This window comes from Eumetopias jubatus, unplaced genomic scaffold, assembly GCF_037043125.1.
Source record: "Eumetopias jubatus isolate StellerSeaLion01/CBP00866 unplaced genomic scaffold, mEumJub1_p1.0 scaffold_2, whole genome shotgun sequence".
Lineage (NCBI taxonomy): Eukaryota > Metazoa > Chordata > Mammalia > Carnivora > Otariidae > Eumetopias > Eumetopias jubatus.
The window spans coordinates 54,241,019-54,263,205 of NW_028274808.1; the positions used below are offsets into that span (position 1 = coordinate 54,241,019).

The following is a 22,187-nucleotide window of genomic DNA, read 5'->3' on the forward strand; positions in this document are numbered from 1 at the left end:
TTGCACTGAAACCTATCTAAAAATACAGTAGCAAGTTTCCTGGATGTGCTCTTTGATTCTCTTTCACAATTGGATCAGAGAATGTCACCTAAAAAAAAGATCAGCATGTTAATTCACTGACCTTATTTTTCCTAACATAGTTAGAATAAGGAGAGAATAAAACCAAGATTTTGGTTGTTCAGATAAACAATTATTTTAAGGAGAAATACCATGGTCATGGTAGTAGGGAGTATAACCAGAGGATAAGCAGAGATATCAACAAAATGGTTAATTAAGACATAATTTATTCCTCTATTAATTACTTACCATAATAGAGACACAGGGCATGAATATATAGAACACATATATCTCAGGTTTTTTATTAGTAAGTGCGTTTTTAAATTATGTTCAAATTTATTGATAGAGAATAACATATTTTGCTCTTTTCTGCATTAATAGTTTCCAAATTATTAATGCATAAATTAACTTACATAAATTACGTTTAAGGAATTATTCATCTTCAGTTGAATTTATCCTTTAGCACTTACTTTAAAGCAAATGTAAAGGCCTCTGAAACAAATAACACCAGGCTCTCAATAAGTGCTAAAAAGTACCGGACAGAATCAATGAGTAAGGAAGGTCTTTATATAGTAGATAGGCATTTCTCCTGTCTGTCTCAGAAACAGTTGCTGGAATCAAGTGAAATGATATATCTTTGAGTACTTTCAAAGTATGAAATGCTAACCAAATGTGAAGTAATAAATTTTTGTTTTAATTTATTTATTTGTCAGAAAGAGAAAGAGAGAGAGAGGGAACACAAGCAGGGGGAGTGGGAGAGGGAGAAGCAGACTCCCCGCCGAGCAGGGAGCCCAATGCGGGGCTCGATCCCAGGCCCCTGGGATCATGACCTGAGCTGAAGGCAGAGCCTTAACCGACTGAGCCACCCAGGCGTCCCCAAATGTGAAGTAATAAGATGACATACTATTTCCTGGAAAGCGTACTCTCGTGTTGCTTCCAGATGCCAGCAGAAAAATAGGAAAAATATTTTTCAGAAACCATTTTGCATATGTGATTTAGGATCCCTTTACATTGTAATGGAAAATTTTAGAACAAAATATGGGGGGAAAAATGTGACAATTGATGTCATCACAAAGACCTATTTTTACCAATTGCTGCATTTATTTTACAACCAATTAGGAAAATTTACGTGTATAGAAGTGCGATTCCATCTTGAACGACAAATGGGATACTACCTGATCCAGATGTACATTCCCAGTCTCCTGATCGTTATTCTATCCTGGGTTTCATTCTGGATCAATATGGATGCTGCACCAGCAAGGGTAGCCTTGGGAATAACTACTGTGCTGACTATGACCACACAGAGCTCAGGATCACGAGCTTCCTTACCAAAGGTAAGTGCACTAAAGGGACATGCACATATATTTGCAAAAATATTTATAGATATATAATATTTTTACAGAGAAAATTCACATATATGTAATTATCAACTTTTGTCATATTGTATGGATGCACTATAGTAATATACTTACTATTAGGACTAACACAGTAACGAACATTTATATGATGAATGTTATTTATATTCATGAATATATATGTGTGTGTGTATAGCTTTACATATATTTTTCATTTTTTCCTTAGTATCAATTCTTAGAACTGGAGTCACTACACTGATGGCTGCATGTATTGATATGTACTGCCAAATATCCCTCCAGAGAAATTTACAGCAGTTACACTCCCACAAGTATTGTATGAGGGTGTCCATAGTACTGTATATAGCACTTATTATTTTTGTGTTTGTTTTTCTTCCCCCTTTTGGCTTTTAAGTTGCCATAGGTCAATAAAAAGGAAAAGTTATCTAATATCATGATTTTAGTCCATGCGGATCTGCCAGAATTAAAATAAACTGTTCTCCTCTGAGGTTTGTAAAAAGCCCCGATATTTCTTTTTACAACATATGCTGAAATAAAACATAGGAAACTCTTTTAATCCATTTAGCAAATAGCAATAGAAAATTATTTTCCTCTCCTAAATGACTTCTAAAAAAAATTTCTACTATCCAAATTAAGTAATCCTGTCTAGCTTCCAACAAACTTCACTACTACTTTCATTATAATGATGTAGATATAGTAAAATTATATTAACTTTTCTTGTGCATTTGATGCTATCTACCTGTAATGCCAAGCAAATTATAAATCTATTATCATGGCTTCCCTAACTCTTACCATGAATTGCATTGTATGATCCAATTTATTAGATTAAAATACCTAAATAAATAAAAGTTGATGGCAGGACATTTTATCCCTAAAAAAGTTACTTCAAATAGGAAGACTTGATCTTTAACGATGCTCACACTGCCTAGATAAAATTTAATGGCTGTCTTACAAAATAAGGTCTACTTTTATTAATACTTAATTGAATTTTCAAAATGATCCATATCAACTAGTGTTTTATAAAATATTGTTCAAGTGAAAATTACAGATCTGCTTATAAGATTAAACTAATAAGTCTCAATGCCTATTTATATATGTATAAATGTCTCAAGGACTCTCAGTAATAGTTGAAGTCCCATAGTCAATTTGTAAAGGAAATTGCCAGTTTACTCATTGATTTTCCTCAAATGCTAAACAGAAATGAAAGCTCATTCTTCTGTAAGTTGTCAACAAAAGAAGAGAACAAAATGCTCCATTTCGGAAAGCTACAGCTCCTATGAGACACAGTATAAAGACATTTGAATACAAACATTAAGGCAGAATTGGGAGAGCATGGAGGTCAAAGTAGAGGAAGCAGAAATAAAGAAAGCAACAAATTAAAAGAAAAAAAACAAAAACAAGATGAAGACACAAGTTTTTGTTTTTGTTTTTTAAAGGAAAGAAAATCATTTTCTTAAGACATAGGAAAAAATTTTTAAAAATCTTTAATTTCACTGTGATCTCAGGGAAGGAATAAATTTTCAACCATGAGCTCAATTATATACATAAATGCCCACAAAACCTCTACATCTCTCAGATCGTAGAGACAATGACCTCTGGAAATGTGATAAGAGATTTATTTCCGACCCACAAAAATAACTGATTAACAAAATAGTATCTTAAGAGAGAGTGACAATATCATTTTAGGTTTTTTTTAAAGATTTTTTATTTATTCATTTGAGAGAGAGAGAAAGAGAGAGAGACAGAGACAGAGACATCATAAGCAGGGGGAGAGGCAGAGAGAGAGGGAGAAGTAAACTCCGCACTGAGCTGGGAGACCAATGTGGGACTCGATCCCAGGACCTGGAGATCATGACCTGAGCCAGAGGCAGATGCCTAATCATCCGAGTCAGGTTTTGTGTTAGTTAGGTAATGGGAGGTTGAGCATGTTCAGCTACCTACGTTAGAATTCGGGAAGGTGGACACTGAAGACCCAGGATAAACAACAAGAATTAATTTATTGGAAAGGATAATTCCAAAAGGTAGAAAATCTCTTAAAAAATGCAATTCTGATTCTGTGATTTGGGAGGGCTAGAAAGGCAAGAGGCGAGGACCCACACTTGCCTTTGGGAACAGATGGCTAAATCACACACCTTAAGACCTGATATATTCTCAACCTCACAAAGGAACCCTTGGATGCCTAAAAGTCTTGCCCCTGAAATATCCACCATTCTCTTACTGACAAAATCTAAGAAGTAGGAAAACAAAATTAAATTCAAGAAACCAATAGAGGATTATCAGACAGAGAAGGAAGAAACAATAAAGCATTAATTTAATATAATTGCTTAGTATTTTGTCTAGGCTGTGTGCCAATACATCTCCTGCAGGATACAAAGGGGTTTGGAAATCAGTCAAGTAAGACTCAAGGTAGACAATCTCAAAGGATATACCTTAGCCAGCACCTTGAGAACTACAGAGCTCAGATTCCTCTCTGATATTTCTTGTTGCATTGTCCTCTACAGTGTCATAATAAATCAAGCATGTAATGGCCCAAAGCAAGAAGATTCCTTGATTCATTTTTTGGAATATGGAGCTATTTGGTGTTTCTGTGGTGCCTGCATTAGGTGACCAGAAGGGGGTGACAAGACATTCTATTGCCAGCAATTTTTCTAAGTTGTATAATGTTAGAGACACCCCCTAACACTGTGCTTGGAGAAGAATGAGCGAGAAAAAATGGTGATGATCATGGAGCCATGTCAGTGGAGGGTTTTTATAAACCTTGATAAAGATCAGGTTTATTTTGAGTGGATTTGGGAAGGATTTTAATGAGAAGAGTAATCATTCTGACTTTTATTTGAAGATCAGATAGAAGGTGGGTGGGGGAGATGTGGAAGCATAGAAACTGCCAAGCAAACTATTGTAGTCTAGAGCAGATGATGGTCTGGCTAGATTCGTAGCAGTAAAGGTGGAGAGTAGGAGATGGATTTAGAAAGAGGTGGGTGTTTTAAAGAAAATGCATTTGGAAGTGAAAAAGACAGGATTTGCTCATGAACTGGACCTTGAGGAGTAAGAGAAAAGCAGGAGTCGATGGCAGCATTCAGGTAACCGGGCAAGTAGTGGTAATAGTTAATTAATGAGGAAGATTGGGGGAGGTAACTAACCTATGGTTGAACATGTTAACTTTGAGATGTTTATAAGACAGCCACATGGGATTGTCAAAAAGTCAGAACCTGGGGCGCCTGGGTGGCTCAGTCGCTTAAGTGGCTGCCTTCGGCTTAGGTTACGAGCCCAGGGTCCTGGGATCGAACCCTGCATCGGGCTCCCTGCCAGCGAGAGCCTGCTTCTCCCTCTCCCTCTGTCTGCCGCTCTGCCTACTTGTGCTCTCTTTGTCTCTCTGTCAAATAAATAAATAAAATCTTAAAAAAAAAAAGTCAAAACTTCCAAAGTTCTGACAGGGGACACTCAGGCCTCAGATTTCAGGGAGTAAAACTATAGATGGATAAGGAAGCAGAACAGAGATGGTTTTTCTGAGAACGAAAGAAAGCCGAGAAAGAAGGGAAAAGAAGATGTTATCTGTGGTTGGCCCTCCTCCTCCAGTTGGAAATGGACCTGAATATTCAAAGTCTTCTCTCTCCTTCCTTTTCCCACAGCCATCTCCCACACCACCACCCCCCGCCCCCACAGAATAGGTTAGACAGTTGAATTAAAGGCAAGACCCATTCACTTTAAACCTTTACTCTCAAACTCTTGAGATCTCAACATTCTGTGATTTTTATTTTTATTTTTTTTAGATATGGAAAAGCAATCCTCCCTGGGAGACTTAGGTTTAATCAGGGGTGAAAGAGAGGATAATAATAGTCATTTAATAATTTTTGACTATACATTTGATTTATACTAATACCTAGTTAAAAATCTTGACATTGAATTATATTTTTTATTAAGTATAGAAATGGGTCAGAATACTGAAAATCAGTAGAAGGAATAAAATGTAATTTTAATTTGAAAGCTATGGGTTCTAGCAAGGCTCCACACTAAGGAACTCTGGGAAGATCTCAGTTATGCAGCATTATGATATATACTTTTCCTTTCCTTTCCCAAAGAGCAGTTATTTCTTATTGGAGACCTACTCTGTTCGTTCTCTTTCACAGGGATCAGCTAAGGTGCAGCTTTTTGTTTTTTAAGGTCCAGCTTTTTACATGTTTTTTGTTTCATATCATCTGCTGAAGTACACAAATATCACCATGTGCACACTAGTTTAGTCTTTTAAAAATGAGTTTCAAATCTATTGTCATACCAGAGATCTTAGAACATAATATATTACACAGACATATGTGTGTGCACACCCCCCCCCCACACCCAGACACAAGCTTGGCAGGGGCCAGAGAATCTCTAGATTCCAAGGTCATCCAAACCCTAGCTCTTTTTCTTGTTGTTGTTAAGATTGATTGGTTGATTGACTGATTGACTGATTTATTTGAGAGAAAGAGCAGGTGTGCGCCTGAGCTGGGGGCCGGGGGTGGGGTGGGAAGGGGAGCAGAGGCAGGGGGACAAGCAGACGCCATGCTGAGCACGGAGCCCGATGTGGGTCTCAATCTTACAACCCTGCGATCATGACCTGAGCTGCAACCAAGAGTCAGGTGCTTAGTGGACTGAGCCACCCAGGTGCCCCCAAACCCTAGGTCTTAACACAATAGAGTCTCGGGGCCCAGGATTGTTTCAGCATAGTTAGGTTGTACTTATTCTGCATAGCAAATAATCCCAAGTCTCAATGGTTTACCACATTTATTTTTGCTCGCAGACCTGTGAGTTGCCTGACTCTTCCAGGTTTGTCTGAGACTGGCTGATTTGGACGGGCTTAGATCTAGGCTGTGGAGTAGGAGCACATCTGTTCTCCGTGTCTCCCACTGTGGAACTGTAGGTACAGTAGCATACTCTTTTCATGGAGGAGTGCAGGAAAATAGGAAGGCAAACAGAAGCATGCAATGCTTTTGCTCAGAATTGGCACACAGTCACTTTGGTTATTTTCTAAGTCTTCCCAAGTCTTACAGCCAAACCCAAAGCCAAGGGGGTGGGGGGAGTGTACTCCACTCACAGGGTAGCTTTGGAGTGGAAAGGAGAAACAAAGGACCATCAACAAATAATCTTATCTACCTCAGGGACAATGATTTGTTAAAACTTCCTGTCTCTGTTCCTAGACCAGACTTTGTCATATTAGTAAAAACTCAAGAAAACAAGAGAAGAAGAAGGAATGGAGAGAGGAAAGATGGAGGGATTCCTGGAAAGTCCTATGTGAATGTCTCCTACTCTGCCCCCACCACTATGGCCATCTCATTTGGAGCAGAGCTGCTAAATGTTAGAAAATAAGAAACACTTGAAATTTCAAATGTGGATAATCAATTAAATATTTCACAGAAGCTCAGAAGCCTGTAGCCTATGAATATCTCAAATTCTGCACGAAAAGCTGTTTATCTTTAATAATTTCTTTTAACTTTTTTCCCCCGTTCAGTTTGTCTGGGAAACCCATCGAGTAGATTTTTGAAAGAACAAAAGATCTTTTACATATTTCTCTCCTCATGTAACTAAATCAGTACATGAGTAAATACCATGCAGATATTTAAAGATAAGAACTTTTAAATATTTACTTAGTACTTAGTCCAAACTTCAGCAAAAATGTCATTTTTTTCGTATCTTTCTAAAAGAAGGTAAAACCTCAATTGAGTTACTCTTGTATAGAACCATACTCTTCCCCCTGAAAATCACCAGATTAATGAAAAAAAATTAAGTGTTGTATGTGTCTACCTTACAGTATAATGAAAACATTGGTTTTAGAGGACATAACAAAGATAGTTTTTTTATTAAGTTTTTACTCTTCCTAAAGACATCAATTATAGAAGTGATTGCAAATGTTAGAAAATATCAATTGAACGAATATATTTTTATTTGGATACCATGGTTGTGTGGGCACACAAAGATCTATATGTGAGATTACATTGAAAAGACAGGAATGTGAAGAAAACTGGAAGATCTATACTGACTATTGTGTTCTTCTCTAATTAGTTCTCATCCTCAAAAAACAAACAAACAAGTAATATAAATGAGGGGAGGGGGCTGCATAGTAATCATATTAATATAGCAAGAACTATTACTGTCAGTAATGTTTTGGTCCTCGCCATTTAAAGGCAGCATTCTAATATTTATTCAAAATACAGTTAACTAAAGTTACTTCAGTTACATTCAGTACAAATATGGTGCAAGTATGTTCATTTTTACTTTCTGAATGTGACAGAATTTTCATAATCATATTTCACTTATAATACCATATTTGATATGAGCGATATATTTAATTTTTTAAAAATGTATTGAATATACTAATAATTTGGTTTCATATTATATTCACTTAGGAAACAGAGAGAAAAAGAAAAAAGTATAGAAAATGAAAGAATCATTTATTCATTCCATTTTTTATTAAAAATCGCAGACTATAATGCATGTGAATGTCATCTAATTTTATTAGAGTTTATCTATTATCTGTAAACAGGTAATTCCTAAACATAAGGTAAGTCCTATAATAAGAAGGGTAGAAATTGATAGATATCTCTGGTTCTACATTTAATGTTAGAACCTACATTTATTAAGCTTACTAGATCTCACTAAGCTGAAAATTAACAGTTATCAAGCATGTCCTTTGAAGGTGACATAGAGGCACAGCCACTGCACAAATTCTTTTTTTTAACGTTATTATATTATTTATATTTTAATAATAAAGTATATAACATGGGTATAAAATGTAAACACATACAAATTAAATAGATTATTGTTTATGTACATCACTTAAATTGATTAGCATTTAGTTTATCAACAAATAACAGACTAAACCTGAAAGAATTCTTAGTTTGACAGCCTCAAGTAGAAAACAATATTTAAGATATAAGGGAATACACACAATAATATATCCATTCTTGTCGTTCATTCAGAGGCATTACATGTTGACAAACCATTGTGGATTTTGGTGCCACTTCTACTGCAAATATGTTGAGTCCTCTGTTGTTTATGCAGTTTTAACTTAGCTCATTGTTGATGTGAATAATCACTTTATTATCTGACTTGTTTTCAATAACTGATGTTATCCAAGTGTCACGCTTATACGTATATACAGTTATATTTTCATAGCCATCCATTACCCTGGCATCGCCTTTGTTAAGGACAGATTTACAAATAGCCTTCTCAAGTTGCCCACTGCATGCCTCCGTATGGACAGCTTTAATTCTTGGCTTGCATTTGTCTGCATAGATATCGATGATAAATGGGCATGACTCTGTCAATTCCAGAGTTTTATTATAGCCCATTGAGTGCAGAGTTACCCAAAGGTCACGAGGATCTCCTTCTCGATCATTGGCTTCCATTAGATTCAGATCCATAAAACCCTGTCTTGTTAGTTCATTCTTCTTTGTATCAAAATTGTCACGGCAGACAGCCCAAGCATCTTCATTACATTTCTCACCACTTGTTCTCAATTCAAAAAAATTATATTCTTCAAGGCTTAGAAGACCATTTCCATCTAAATCGATTACTTCAAATATACCTGACAAAGTTGACCTAAATTCCTTTGTAAAAAAAAAGAAAATTCCCCTGTTCCATCTCTATACACAAGTTGGGCCTCTTCAGTTACTGGTTTTATTTCTTTCCTCAGCCTACAGCCAGTTGTGGAAGGAATTAACCAGTAAATCCCAGGTCCTACTTCACCGGTCCACCCAAACATTTCTCTATTTCGTAGTTCAGTAAAACACATGAGTTGTAGATTTGCTTGACTCTCATTTTCCTTAAGAATATACAAGGCAATATCAACTGATAACCAAGGGGATGGTTTTTCTTCAACTTGACTCAGGTTTAATGGTTTAATTGTTAGATAAACCATGGATCTCTGAGCTATTTGCATCCTATATTGATGACTAATGATTTCACCATCTTCTTCTAAGAAAAAGCAACCTTTTGATTGTACACATTGCCACTCCTTTATTGAGTTTGGCTCAGTTAACTTTGAGTTTCGGTTACTATTAAGCACCCATGGTAATTGTGAAAGAAACAGATGTTTTGAACTCTCGATTTGTTGCCAGTAAAGAATTCCTGGTATCACCTTTATTTGAGAATGTTTCCTGATCAGTTTTTCTTAGGATTCTAGGTGATGGTTTTGGTACTGATAATGGGTCCCTTTCAGGGGATCCTTCAGGGTGGCTTCCAAACTGTTGATGCCTCAGTTTACTGTCAACCTCCAGTTTTTCTACAGTAGTTTTGAGACATTGCTCAATGGTTGTCATATATAATTTACAAAACTTGATGTAGTCAAATTTGCCATCAGCATTTACATCTGCCAAACTTATTACGGCATTTACTTCTCGAGTCATCTTCTCACCTCTCTTTGTTAGAAGTTTATAAAGGTCAGTGTGTAAAATAGAGCCATCGTCATTTACATCTAATTGCTTAAATGATTTTAGTAGTTCTGCTTTTGAAGTAGTTTTTTCCTTTCTTAAAATTATGCAAAAATCATCAAAATTCAGTTTGGCAGTTTGAGGAGTCCAATACTTATTAATGGTCTTTTGGGATGGATTTCTTCCTGCGTGCTGTAGAGCCAAGTAAAGTTGTTCTTTAGAAATAATGTTTTCTAAGCTGCTTTTAAAAACAGTTAAGTAGGCAGCTCTACAATTCATATAAAATATCTCTTCTTCAGTTAGTGGAAATTTCTTTGTTCGAGGACTCTCTGAAAGCGCTGACTTCTGACTGGAGAAAGTTGCATCTCTTCCTGGACTGATGGCCATTTTAATTCCAGCTCACACGCGAGGAAGCGCAGCCAATTCTCTCCACGGATTCTGTGATCCTGTCACTGCAGCCCAAACGACCTCGGCCTTTCCTTTAATTACCATGGCAACTGCCGCCACTGCACAAATTCTTAAATCTGATGGCACAATTAGGAAAAAGCATATAATCAAATGACAAAATTTAATGTAAAAAAAATAGGATGTAATACAATGGTTTTGGCATCAAACTAAATTTAAAAACAAAACAAGTATATGCTACTTTGAAACAATTTTACCTAAATAATGTCTGAAACTCCCTTTACTGTGTTCACATATATCCTAGAATCATACCACAAACCCTCCCAACAAATTAAAAATGGATGGAAAACTCCCCCTCACCCATGGAATAAGGAGCGCCGTCCCAACATCAGTGTCCTTAAGCAACTAACAAGCTTTCTCTGTCTTTGTAATTCCTGTTTGAAGTTGTCAATGAAGGTCTTGACCTCAGAGATAAAGGGAATAGGTAGGTATATGGTTAAAATAAAGATGATGTTATAGACATGCAAAGCCTCCGGTACAAAAATGCGTAGGAGAGAAAAGTCACAGAATTCAACCCTAACGGAGCAGTTAAAAAAAAATTATATAGTAAGAAAGCCCAGTAACTAATAGTATGCACCTAAGAAGTATTTGCAGCAATATCTAGATTTCATAGTTTCATATAAACGGTAAACATCAGAGCCTTGTCCTATAGAAGAGACAATGGTAAAACTCCCAGAATTGAAGCAGAAGTCAGAGATAACAAGATGATCTTTCAAAATCCCTTAGCCTTTTTGGTTGCACTTTTCTCATCCGGTGACTGGAGGGATCGGCCAAGTCCATTACTTAGGAAGGCTGCAGCTCTGTTCTCTTACGATTTCATCTCTTAAAATAAAAGCTTTTATGTGGAAAATAAATATTGTGTTCGAAGCATCATTCATTCACTAAGGGTTATGAGGATCATAATCAGTATGAATGCGACAGCAGAAGGACTCCACTGTTGTGAGCAGCCCTCCGGGATAATTGTCCAACTCACAGAACCTTGTACTGTGTGATCTGCTGCCTAGTGTTCCAGGAAGGCAGGCCTCCAGACAGTTTCTTTCACTTTTTCAACAGCCACTTCTTTCTTCTTTAACACCTGTTTTTAAAACATTGCTTATTCTTTTCCTTGTCTCTCTCTCACTTTAGGTCTGGAAGGAAGCTTAAAATGATTTTGCGACTAATATTTTTTCCTAGACAAATTACAAAACACAAAGTTCTCATACAGTTTTTACACTAGGGAGAAATGCAGGATTAAATATACTACAATCTGGATTTTACAAAACCAAGATTAAGGAATAGTCATTGTGATCTGAAATTAAATCCCCGGGGGGGTGGGGGGGGCGGGGAGGAAGCCGTAACACAAGCAGGAAATCTTCCAGCGTATCTCAGAAGAAAAGCATCTAGTTGAATGCTTGAGTCATTTGTCCATTCCACAGCCAGAACTGCTCCTCACAGTTTCCTTGACATTTCTAAGGAACTGGGAGTATCCATCAGGATTGACTGTCATTAAAGGGAGAAAATTCATCCTGGTTGAAGGGCTATTTTAGCTAATCAAAAGCAATACTCTGTGATGTTTTGCTATGCCCCTTTCTCAAATAAAAAGCAAATTTAGATTGAGAAAAGAATTGATAAAATATTCACTTTCAAGTCGTTCCTGGAAAATCTACCTTCCTTTACTTCCCTGGAGCGCCAACATGTAGGTTTATATGAGATTTTGTGATGCCAACTCCTGGTTCTGGTTGAATCTACTTCTTATTCTTAAGTTGTGCTCCTTGTAAATGCATTTTAAAAATCTATTTCTATAAACTATTGACTAACAGTAGTCTGGGTTATAATTTATAATTTAATAAGTATAGTTTACCATAAATAAGTAGTCTGGGTTATAATCTAATAAATATTTACCCACTAATGCATTGTCATCTATGAGCTTTAGTCTGGGGCATTATCAGTCTCAGGAGGCAATTCTTTTAACCACATTTATGCAGGGTAAGGTAAAGGCATGTACCTTGCCAGACTTCTTGACTATACCATTTGGTGCCATGTTTGTAATACAACTCACCCAGGGTACTTGTAAAGGAATGTATTCTGAAATTGTTGCTACTTAATAATCCTACCGAAAGCTAACATAAAAGTAAATGTATTTATGAAGAGTTGTCTGAGATAAATGCAACTCATCTCTTCCTCTGAATTAGAGAACGCAAAATCAAATGGCTTCAGAGGCCATAGGCACAAATAAATTACACCACAAAGAGTTCTGGTGTAGTTATTAAGGGGTGGAGATGAGCATTATGGTTAACTGGTGAGGTGAATTCTATACGATGTAGCACAAGCAAACTCATTGCCATGCCTACGTTTGGCTTGCAGCCTGCCTGCCTTCACTCTATTATCTCTCTTAGATTAAGTTTGTGCTTCAGAATGCTACCTGGACTCTATTGTTTATACACCTTTACAATTGATCGTATTGAAATTTGACCTGACACTAAGGTTTGAAGAAATTTTTGGCTGAAGATCAAGGGAGGTTTGCACTTCTATGCCACACTTTAATTAATTAACAGCTTTTTTTTTTTTTTTAAATCAGCGAGTTTTGCTCTTCAACAAAGCTGCCATAGTTTTCTAGGAAGATACCATAAACAGTGATCAGATCATAATCCACACTGTCCGCAATCCTGTGCCTCTAGGAATCGTGTTTCTGTTTCAAAAATAAAAATAGTGGGAAACTTCCCACCCCTACTCCCTCTGCCACTCATGCTGGCTTTCTCTTCCTCCCAGGCACAGGGTAAGTTTGCGCCTCATCGTTCCATGATAGGGGTGGGCTGTGAGTAGTGCTGGCTCAGGAGTTTTGAGCACGGTGCCCTGAGCCACTGCTAGCCTCAAGTATTTGTTAGCCAACATGAGACCCATCAGGGCCCAGTTTTCCACGACTGTTGCTGCTGCCAATGTTCCAGATAGTGATCGCCCTGTCGGCTGAGGTCAGCTAGAATGACAGTGACAAGGGTCACCATTTAACTCAAAGTGGACATGCGGTGTCCTTTACTGTTCTTTGTTTCAAGCCAGTGAGATTTCGGGACTGTTGGTTACTGTATCCTATCCTAGCTTGAATCCTCCTGGTGCCCACTTCCTTGCATCATTGGAAAGGTTGATGTACAGAAATTCATGCTTAGATGAGCTCCCAGAACATGATTGCTTCCTAGAGTCAAGATAATTTGATTCTGGTCTTTATCATCAGGATGACTGATAATGACAAAATCCATATATATATATATATATTCATTATATATTTGGAATATATATATGTACGTATATATATATATATATACGTACATATCTACATTTGGAATATATGTATATATAAATATGTATATTTATATATATATATATATATATAATTGGGACACAAAAAGCAGACTGTCTCTATTTTCTAATGATAACATTAAAGGTAGAATGAATGCATATTTTTTCTGGAAAAAATGGCATAAGAAGTCTATAGAACATAATGATGCTTATATTCCTCTCCCTACATTATGAAACATTTTTAGAATGAAAAAAACAAGGCCTTGCCATAACCTAGCTCTGCATACTCAACTCATAATTCATCAAGCCGATGTCTTCTTAGATTATCACACGGCAAGTAGGCAGTGGTTTTCCCAGCTCACGAAAACACTTCATTATAATTAATGTAAGAGTGTTGTCAAGGGGACTTTCATTGCATTTCAGAGGATAAAATGTTTCCCTCATCTAGTTTTGCTTCCTCAGAGCAACTAGTTTGTTTTTATGTGGTAAATACAATGCTCCTATCTCCTTTTCTACATTACCTTCTAGGAAGTTGTTTGCCAGATTTTGGGATCAGAACCAGCAAATAAAGAGGACCTTGTGATATGTATTCTGCATACTGATTTTAGTCTTAACTATTAAATAAAAGTTAAAGAGCCTGGAATATTAAGATGCAGAGGACAAAAAGTAATAGTTAAATTTATGGGCTTTGGAGCCAGATGAGTTATATTCAAATCTAACTTCGCAACTTGGTAGCTGTCTTAATTGCTTCAGGCTCCTGTAACGGAAGACCATAGAATAGGTGACTTAAAGACCACAGGCATTTATTCTCACAATGCTGGAACCTGAGAAGTCCAGGGTCAAGACACTGGCAGATTCAGTGTCTGGTTCATAGATGGTGATCCTCCTCATGGTAGAGGGGCAAAGGAGTTCTCTGGGACCCTTTCTCCAAGGGCGCTAACATCATTCATGAGGACTCTACCCTCACAATCTGATCATCTTCCAAAGGTCCCACCTCCTAACACCATCCCCTTGGGGGTTAGATTCCAACATCTGAATTTTGGAAGGACATTTTCAGTCCATAACAGTAGCTATGTGACAAGTTATTTTACTTAAGCAAGTTATTTTATTGTGCCTAAATCTCATCTTTAAAATGGGGATAGTTTCTTCAGTGATTGTGAGAATTAAAAGTGTTACTTTTAGACAACTACTAAGAAGACTCAGTAGTTCCATGGATACTACCAAGAGCATTTCCTGACATGTTAATTATTATAATTATTTCTCTAACAGTAAAAGGCCAGTGATTTGAAGTCGTTCCACGTGACGCAATCAATTCAACATGACCTGAGAGCACATAGTAGGACAAACAGTCTAGGTCCTAGAAATATCAAGATGGGTAAGACTTGGACTTTGTCTCAACTCATGGGATATACTAGCCTAAAAAGAGAAAGGTACATAAATGGATCGTGTCAGTGCAGTGGAGCAAGGTCAATAATAAGATGAATTATTTGGTGTTTGCTTAGACACAGTTTGTTAAAACATCAGTATAGATATTTCACTTTGAAATCTTCAAGATCATACTCATTTTTGTATCACCTTAACCAAAGTTTTTGAATAGAAAGCACTTAGGGATTGTGGAGTAGAATAGTTAACTGAAAGTGGGACATTCAAGTGGTGCTATCCAGCAGTCATCTTGTAAGACCTGCTTACAAATAAATATAATTACAATTGTAGTGAGTGACCTGGGAAAATGTTTCTATGAGGAAAGGGGAGGTAGGAAGGTGAGAAAGGATGTCCTGGCATTTGGAGAAGGTTCCCTAATAATGTGCTGTCTAAGCTGAGACCTGAAGGACAAATGGCAGTTACCCAAAAGAAGGAGTTTTCCAGACAGAAATAACAGGGAATAAAAGCTGCTCTCAATTGCTTGTCAGTTGCTTTCAGGTTCCAAAAAATAGAAGAAGGGAAGAATAGTTAGTATAATAAGCAAGTAAGAAAGTGGCATAAGATGGTAATTATCACATCTTCAGAGGCCTTCACTGACCCTCCTCATCTAACATAACCCCCTTCACCCTGTCCAACTCTTCCCATTACCCCATTGTGGCTTCTCTGTTGCACTTCTTTTAAATTATCTTTGTGTTTTTATTGTATGTTTTCTCCAAATTCAGTGTAAGTTCCATTAAAGATGGATCGTATTTATCTTACTCATCTCCATAACTACAACACTAAGAACCAAACTTGGGTACATCAATGGTGTTCAATGAATGAGAAAAAAAAAAAAAAAAAAGATTGAATGCCTGTAGTAAGAGAAGTAAAACTGGAGGCCAACCATGTAGGGCTTTATACACTAGAAAACAGACTTGAGACTTTCAATTAATTGAAAGCAAATGAAGAGTTTTAAGTAGAAGGATTTTAAAATAATCATTTATTGTTGTGTCAAAGATAGATTTGAGGCACCGAAGAACAGATCATTGTGGTTGAGATCACTGGGATGGCAGTAGGAAGGATGGAAAATAGACAATGATAAATTTGAGAAATAGCAAGAAAGTATAATTAACAGGTGGGTCTTTGATATGAGAGAATGAGAGGACTCCTAGTGTGGGGGTGAACCACTGCAAACAGTGTAACCTTTCAATGAGGAGAAGGAGGAAGCAGTTATGTTAGTTTGCGGTTTGTCTGGTGGAGTCTGGTAGAGATTCATAACTCTCATTTTTAGTTAGAGTAAATTTGAGGTGTGTGAACATCCAAAAGGTGCAGTCATGTAAGAACCTGGCTAGAGAAGGGTCAAATCAGCAAAGAGAGATTTGGAGGCCATAAGCACAGAGGAGGAATTGAATCCATGGTAATAGATGAAGTTGACTCGTGAGAAGCTTCAGAGTTAGAATAGAAGAGTGCTTGCACTGTATCTCTGAGGAACTCAGGATGAGGAGGAGCCCACAAAGCAGAGTGTGGTAGACCTGAGGGAGGGAAACCTGAAGAACCTGGGTCACGGGAGTCATGGGAAGAGCAAGCTCCAAGAAAGAAGCAGTCTTCAATATGGTGGCTTTGAACAGGTCTGCAGTACAAAGGCCCTGCTGACTGGTGCATCTAACTAATAAATATTTAGGTTTTATTTTCTCATACTTTTGTAGTCAAGGAGTTATACTGAGGAGAGATTGTTGCTTAAAACTGAATCACGGTTCCAACAGCACATTGGACTAGGGGACTGTTGAAATGGTAGTCCAGATGAATGAACCAGATCGGAGTGAGAATGCCCCAAAGAATAGCAACCAGTAGGGGATGGAAAGAAGGTGATAAATCTGAAACACATGGGGTGTGTTGTATGTCACGAGTATGTTGGGCATGGGCTGGAGTAAGAACTGCTGTCCATATTTTAGTTATTAGCCCTAGATTTCCAAACCTCCCAAGGCCCAAGTTTGCTACATTTGGATGGGCAATTTGGGTGGAGGAGGAGAAAAAGAGTTGAAATTGGTGAAGAAGGGTCAGAGAAGAGGATGAGGAAAGTAGGCCCTTTAGGCTCAACACTCGGCAGTTGTTCACAACTAGCAGAACCCTAACAGGCATAAATGATGTTTGCATATCTCTGTTGTCATTGAAGACATTCATTGGATTAATATGGAAATTAAATTTCTGATTTATCTCTGGTTCATGTCATTATAGATTCAGGTTGTTAAAGAATGAGCACATACTTTATGAGTAATACTCTTCCAGGAATGTTGTAGCTTGAGACAGCGCTTTTGAAATCTGTATTATATCTTTCGGGACAGTATGTATTTGAGGGCAGCCAAAGATTTCTGGCATAACTGCAGAACTTATGAGGTTTAAATCTATATTTTATAAACAATTGGACACTTAGCAAGCACTGGAATAAAATGAGGGCATACCTGTCTTTGCTCAGTAGAGGTCATTCTGATCAACAGAAGTCACATTTAACATAAGTGGAGGAGATGCAGAGGGCTCCTTTGTTAGCATATTTCATATGTAAGTTGACACCGTTGGAAGTGTCAAGAAAAGGCCTCTTTTTAAAAGAGAATTAATCCAACCCAAGGTATGAATAGAGCATCACTTCAGAAGTGAACCATCATCTGTGATTCATTCTTTCCCTGCATTTTAACATTGTACACCTTAGCTTATCTGTCCATTTATTTAGCAAATATGTACACACATGCCAAACACTATTGTGGTGGTGAACAGCTCAGAGGTGACATCTGCCCTCAAAGAGTTCACAGTCTAAACAGAAAAAGAACAAGCATGAGCATTTACAAGGTACTGTGTTCAGGTAAGCCCGCAAGTGCCGTGGGATTCTGAGCCAGACTTGGGCAAAGTCGAGCCTGAGACCAAAAAGGCCAAATGAGAAGAGGGGGGGCGAAACGTTTGTCCTTACTTTATTTATTGCTCTCCCCAACATAGATTTCCCCTGAAGAGTAAGCCACCTTCTCCCTTTTAAACCACAGCCTAAATTTGATCAAGATTTCCACAGGTTGATATTGACAAAAACACCACTAAATATTAAGAATGAATAGAGAGGGGTGGAAAATACAGAATATGCAAACAGCACAGAAATAGTCAAATTTCCAAAGTGTAAGGTTTTGATCCTTAAGATAACTATACATTGAGTCCAAAGAAGTAGTTAGTACATCTTTGCTTACATCTAGCCTCGAGTTCTGCTCTCCTCGACTTCTTGGGAAGGGACATTTGTTCATATCAGTGGGGAAGCAAAGTTTTAGGTAATTGTCCATTTCCCAGGAAAAATTAAAAAAAAAATACTTCACATAAATATCTTTCATTCTTAATCTCATTCCTGGCAAATGAGGGAATTTTTTTCCCCACATCTAACTGACATGTCTAAGATACCCAACAAAATGAATTGGCTCTTGCTCATAGCACAAAAGGTTATGATTTTACCAGTATTGCTTTCATGATATAACACTGTGTGTAATACAGACACATATACAATAAGAAAGGATACTAAAACTTACAGAAAATTTTCATCCTTAAGCAATTGACATATACAGCAACATTTGTCCAATTACATCCTCAAATCACTGCCCTGTTAAGCTGAGAGAAAAATTAAAGCATTTTCTTAAAGGTTACTGAATTGTTCCCTCCAAAGGTCTTCAGTCTGTATGAATCTGTTTCTAAGAAACAGGGACATATTTCTTCCTTTTATGCTTCTCTTTGTTTCACTTCTTTGTGGTTTTTTCTCTTAAAAATAATAAGAATAATAACTCTCTGTTCTTTCTGTTCTTTTTTCCTCTCTTTATCTTCTCTTCCTTACCTTTGAGGAGGCAGAAAACAGCAAGACCCTGTGGAGCTAACGAGGTAGTGAGGGTGAAGGAGGCTGGCCGGGGTTGACAGGACCTGGGTCCACGGGTCAAGGAGGGGATCAAGACCAAAGCGGCCAGTGGGGCCTTCCTGCATGAAGCCAGAGCCAGGAAGGCATCTGGGGTTAATGAGGCTCAGGCTGGAGGTGACCAGCAGAATTAAGATATTAGTTACATACAGGGAGACTCTTCAAATATATGTTAAAGATAATGAGAGACAAGCTTGTCACTGTCTGAGAAAGTGTTACATCGATCAAAAAGGTGAAAGCTAGAGTGAACCCTGTGGTAGTGAATTGGAATTATAGATGCCAGTGGAATTCATGTTTTAAATATAGATAGATAAATGATACACAGAGAGGAGTGCCTGCGTGGCTCAGTTGGTTAAGCTTCTGACTCTTGATTTTGGCTCAGGCCATGATGTCATGGTCTGATACCAAGCCCACGTTGCACTCTGCGCTGGGCATGGAGCCTGCTTAAAATTCTTTCTCTCTGTCTCACTCTGCCCCTCCTACCCCACTGCTCTTGCTCTCTTTTTCTCTCTCTAAAAGAAAAAAAAAGATGCACAGATAGTTGATAAACAGATGTTATATATAATAATATATTGTATATATGCGGTGATATATATGGCATATTATATATATCAGTGACATATATTATATATATATATATATATATATTAGTTATGGATGTGTTTGTATGTATGTATGCAATTCCTAACTCTGTCTCCTAAGAGGGCCTAGAAATAGTGATACTCAGGAAACAACGAGAACACCCAGGTGCCCAGATCCTCGGTTTCTAAAAGCCGTTCCTCAGTAAAGAAATGATTCTAGGGGAAAGAAGAAAGAGAGAGGGAAAGAGAGAGAGGAAGGAAGGAAGGAAGGAAGGCCTTAATCAAGGACTGGAATAGGAAATTACAGATGAGTCAGCAATGCCTCATGCCAGAAAGTAAGAAAGCACCCAAATCATGAAGGAGACTTGCCAAAAGGATGCATGGCCTAACTTCTAGGGGCTGACCCAGTCTGTATAGTGTGGGCATCAAAATAGTGATGTTAATGCATTATAACCCATTAAACAAAATCATTTATTATAAATGAATGTGGGAGACAGAAACTTTCCTTACTATAGAATGCTAACTAATACATGTAGATGGAATTAGAAAACCCACATTTGGAAATCATAATTGTAATAATTGATTCAGACAAAAGTCATCAGCATCTAACGGATGAAAGTTTAAAGAGTAAGAAGATATTATGTAGTTTCAAATATCTCCACACAAGGGAAATTTATATCTTTATAGTAGAGAAACCTGGTAGACAGGACCTTAACCAACTGATCAACGTTCAGTGCCTTCTGGTATGGTACACTGTGAAGAACAGGGCGTCACTGTTCCTGTTAGAATCCCATAATCTGAGTTTAAAATGAGGAAACATCAGATAAACCAAAAAAGGGAGACACTCAGAAAATATCTGGTCTACATTCATCGAAAATATCAAGGTCACAGAAGGCGAGAAAAAACTGACCAAAATATTCCACACTGAAGACTAAAGAGATATGATGCCAAAATGTAACACACAATTCTAGATTAAATCCTGGAACTGGTTCAAAAACTGTTTTTCTACTAAAAAGGCCATCGCTTGGGACAGTTGCTGAAATGAGAATGGGCTTTTAGGATTAGATGGTAGTATCTTATTAGCATCAATCTCATTTTATTGGTCGTACTAGAGTTATGTAGGAGATTGTCATTTTCTTTTAGAAAATACACATAAGTATTTCAGGGTAATAGGCCAGCATGTCTGCAAATTATACTCAAATAGTTCAAGGGGAAAACATAAATGATAGAGATAGAGACAAATATAACATTTGGTCAAATATTAACAACTGCGGAACTTGGGAGGGTTTTTTTGGTTATTTATTTATTTATTTATTTTTTACTGTTCTTGCCACATGTTTGTTAATGTTAAAATTATTTCAAAATAAAAACATTTAGTGAAGCAAATATGGAACTAAAAGGTAAGTGGCATTATCTATATTTCAATGTTACTTCATACTTTTTCGAGCATTATCCTATCCTACACTGAAGGTAAAATTACATTTAACTTATTTTTTCTTCATCATGTGTTTGGTCTTGTGTTTCACTGGACAACAATTTTTAACAAAACATACACAGTTTGTAATGTATGACTAATAGACAAACTTGCAAAAATTAATTATTAAAAAATAAAAAAAGTTTATTAAGTTAAAAAAAGTCTTGGACTTATTGCTTTCTTTTTCCAGCTGATATAAATGGTACAATTTAGCATCAGACATTCAGTTTTGTTCTTGATGGACACAACAATATAACTCAATTTGCTCACTCTTTCTCTCTTTGCTAGGTTTCTTATGTCAAAGCTATTGACATTTGGATGGCAGTATGCCTCCTTTTTGTGTTTTCAGCACTTCTGGAATATGCAGCTGTAAATTTTGTATCAAGACAACACAAAGAACTTCTGCGGTTTCGACGAAAGAGAAAGAATAAGGTAGGCGATTAAATGCATTGGGTTCGGCAGGATACCAATTTTCACTGGAAAGTAAATTTGTTATATGTAATAGAGTGGTGCAGAGAGGAAGTGGAGTCTGAGAACCAAAAGATACAACTATTCCTTTGGTTTTGTCCAATCGAAACTGAAGTTGTCAAAAATAGCTTCAGGGATAAAATGGTGACATCCAGTTCTACTTTATACAGCGTATCTATCAACATGAGAGCTTTATCAATCTTTAATGTACTTCCTGGAACAACACCATTTTTTGCTTCAATTAACAAAATACATCATTTCTTACTTGCAACGTGAGAGTGTTCCTGATGGTCTTACTTAACACGTCATTGGATGTAGCTATTAAAGTTGTTCCTTTTATCAAAGTAATTCCTTTTATTGTTTCCATAAAATATTACCTATTGTTAATGCTATGATGTTCATGTAGAACTATGTGGTCTCTTGCTCATGCATACTTTCATGTTTTTAAGATATTTATTCTGAATCTCTATGGGAAACACAAGAAGGTGTTATTATTGCCTTGCTGTGCCTGTTAAATGAAACTCAGAAGAATTTGTATTGAGAACATCATTAGGAGACCACAGGAAGTTGCAGAAGTAATCTCATAACTGAATTTGGATGTACAGAATGGAGTTGTTCCCCTCTATTAAGACTTGTAATGTCGTCTTTATATGCACATAAGCTCGATCAACCCCCTTTCCTCTTCTGGAAGGGAGAGTTTCTATTGACCAGCATATCTATCAGTTTACTTCTTTTAATGTGAATGTGCCAACTGACATTTAAAAG

The 22,187-nt window shown here is 37.0% G+C and overlaps 1 protein-coding gene and 1 pseudogene across 2 annotated transcripts in view; one reads left to right on the forward strand and one right to left on the reverse strand.

Moving 5' to 3' along the window:
• GLRA3 (glycine receptor alpha 3) overlaps positions 1-22,187 on the forward strand; it is a 179,155-nt gene that overhangs the window by 141,339 nt on the left and 15,629 nt on the right. For both annotated transcript variants that reach the window (XM_028114367.2, XM_028114368.2), the window contains exons 7-8: positions 1,177-1,391; positions 21,243-21,386. In XM_028114367.2, the coding sequence (XP_027970168.1) occupies positions 1,177-1,391; positions 21,243-21,386 (359 nt within the window). The remainder of the gene's footprint in view (positions 1-1,176; positions 1,392-21,242; positions 21,387-22,187) is intronic.
• LOC114217501 (EF-hand calcium-binding domain-containing protein 7 pseudogene) lies at positions 8,330-10,222 on the reverse strand (annotated as a pseudogene).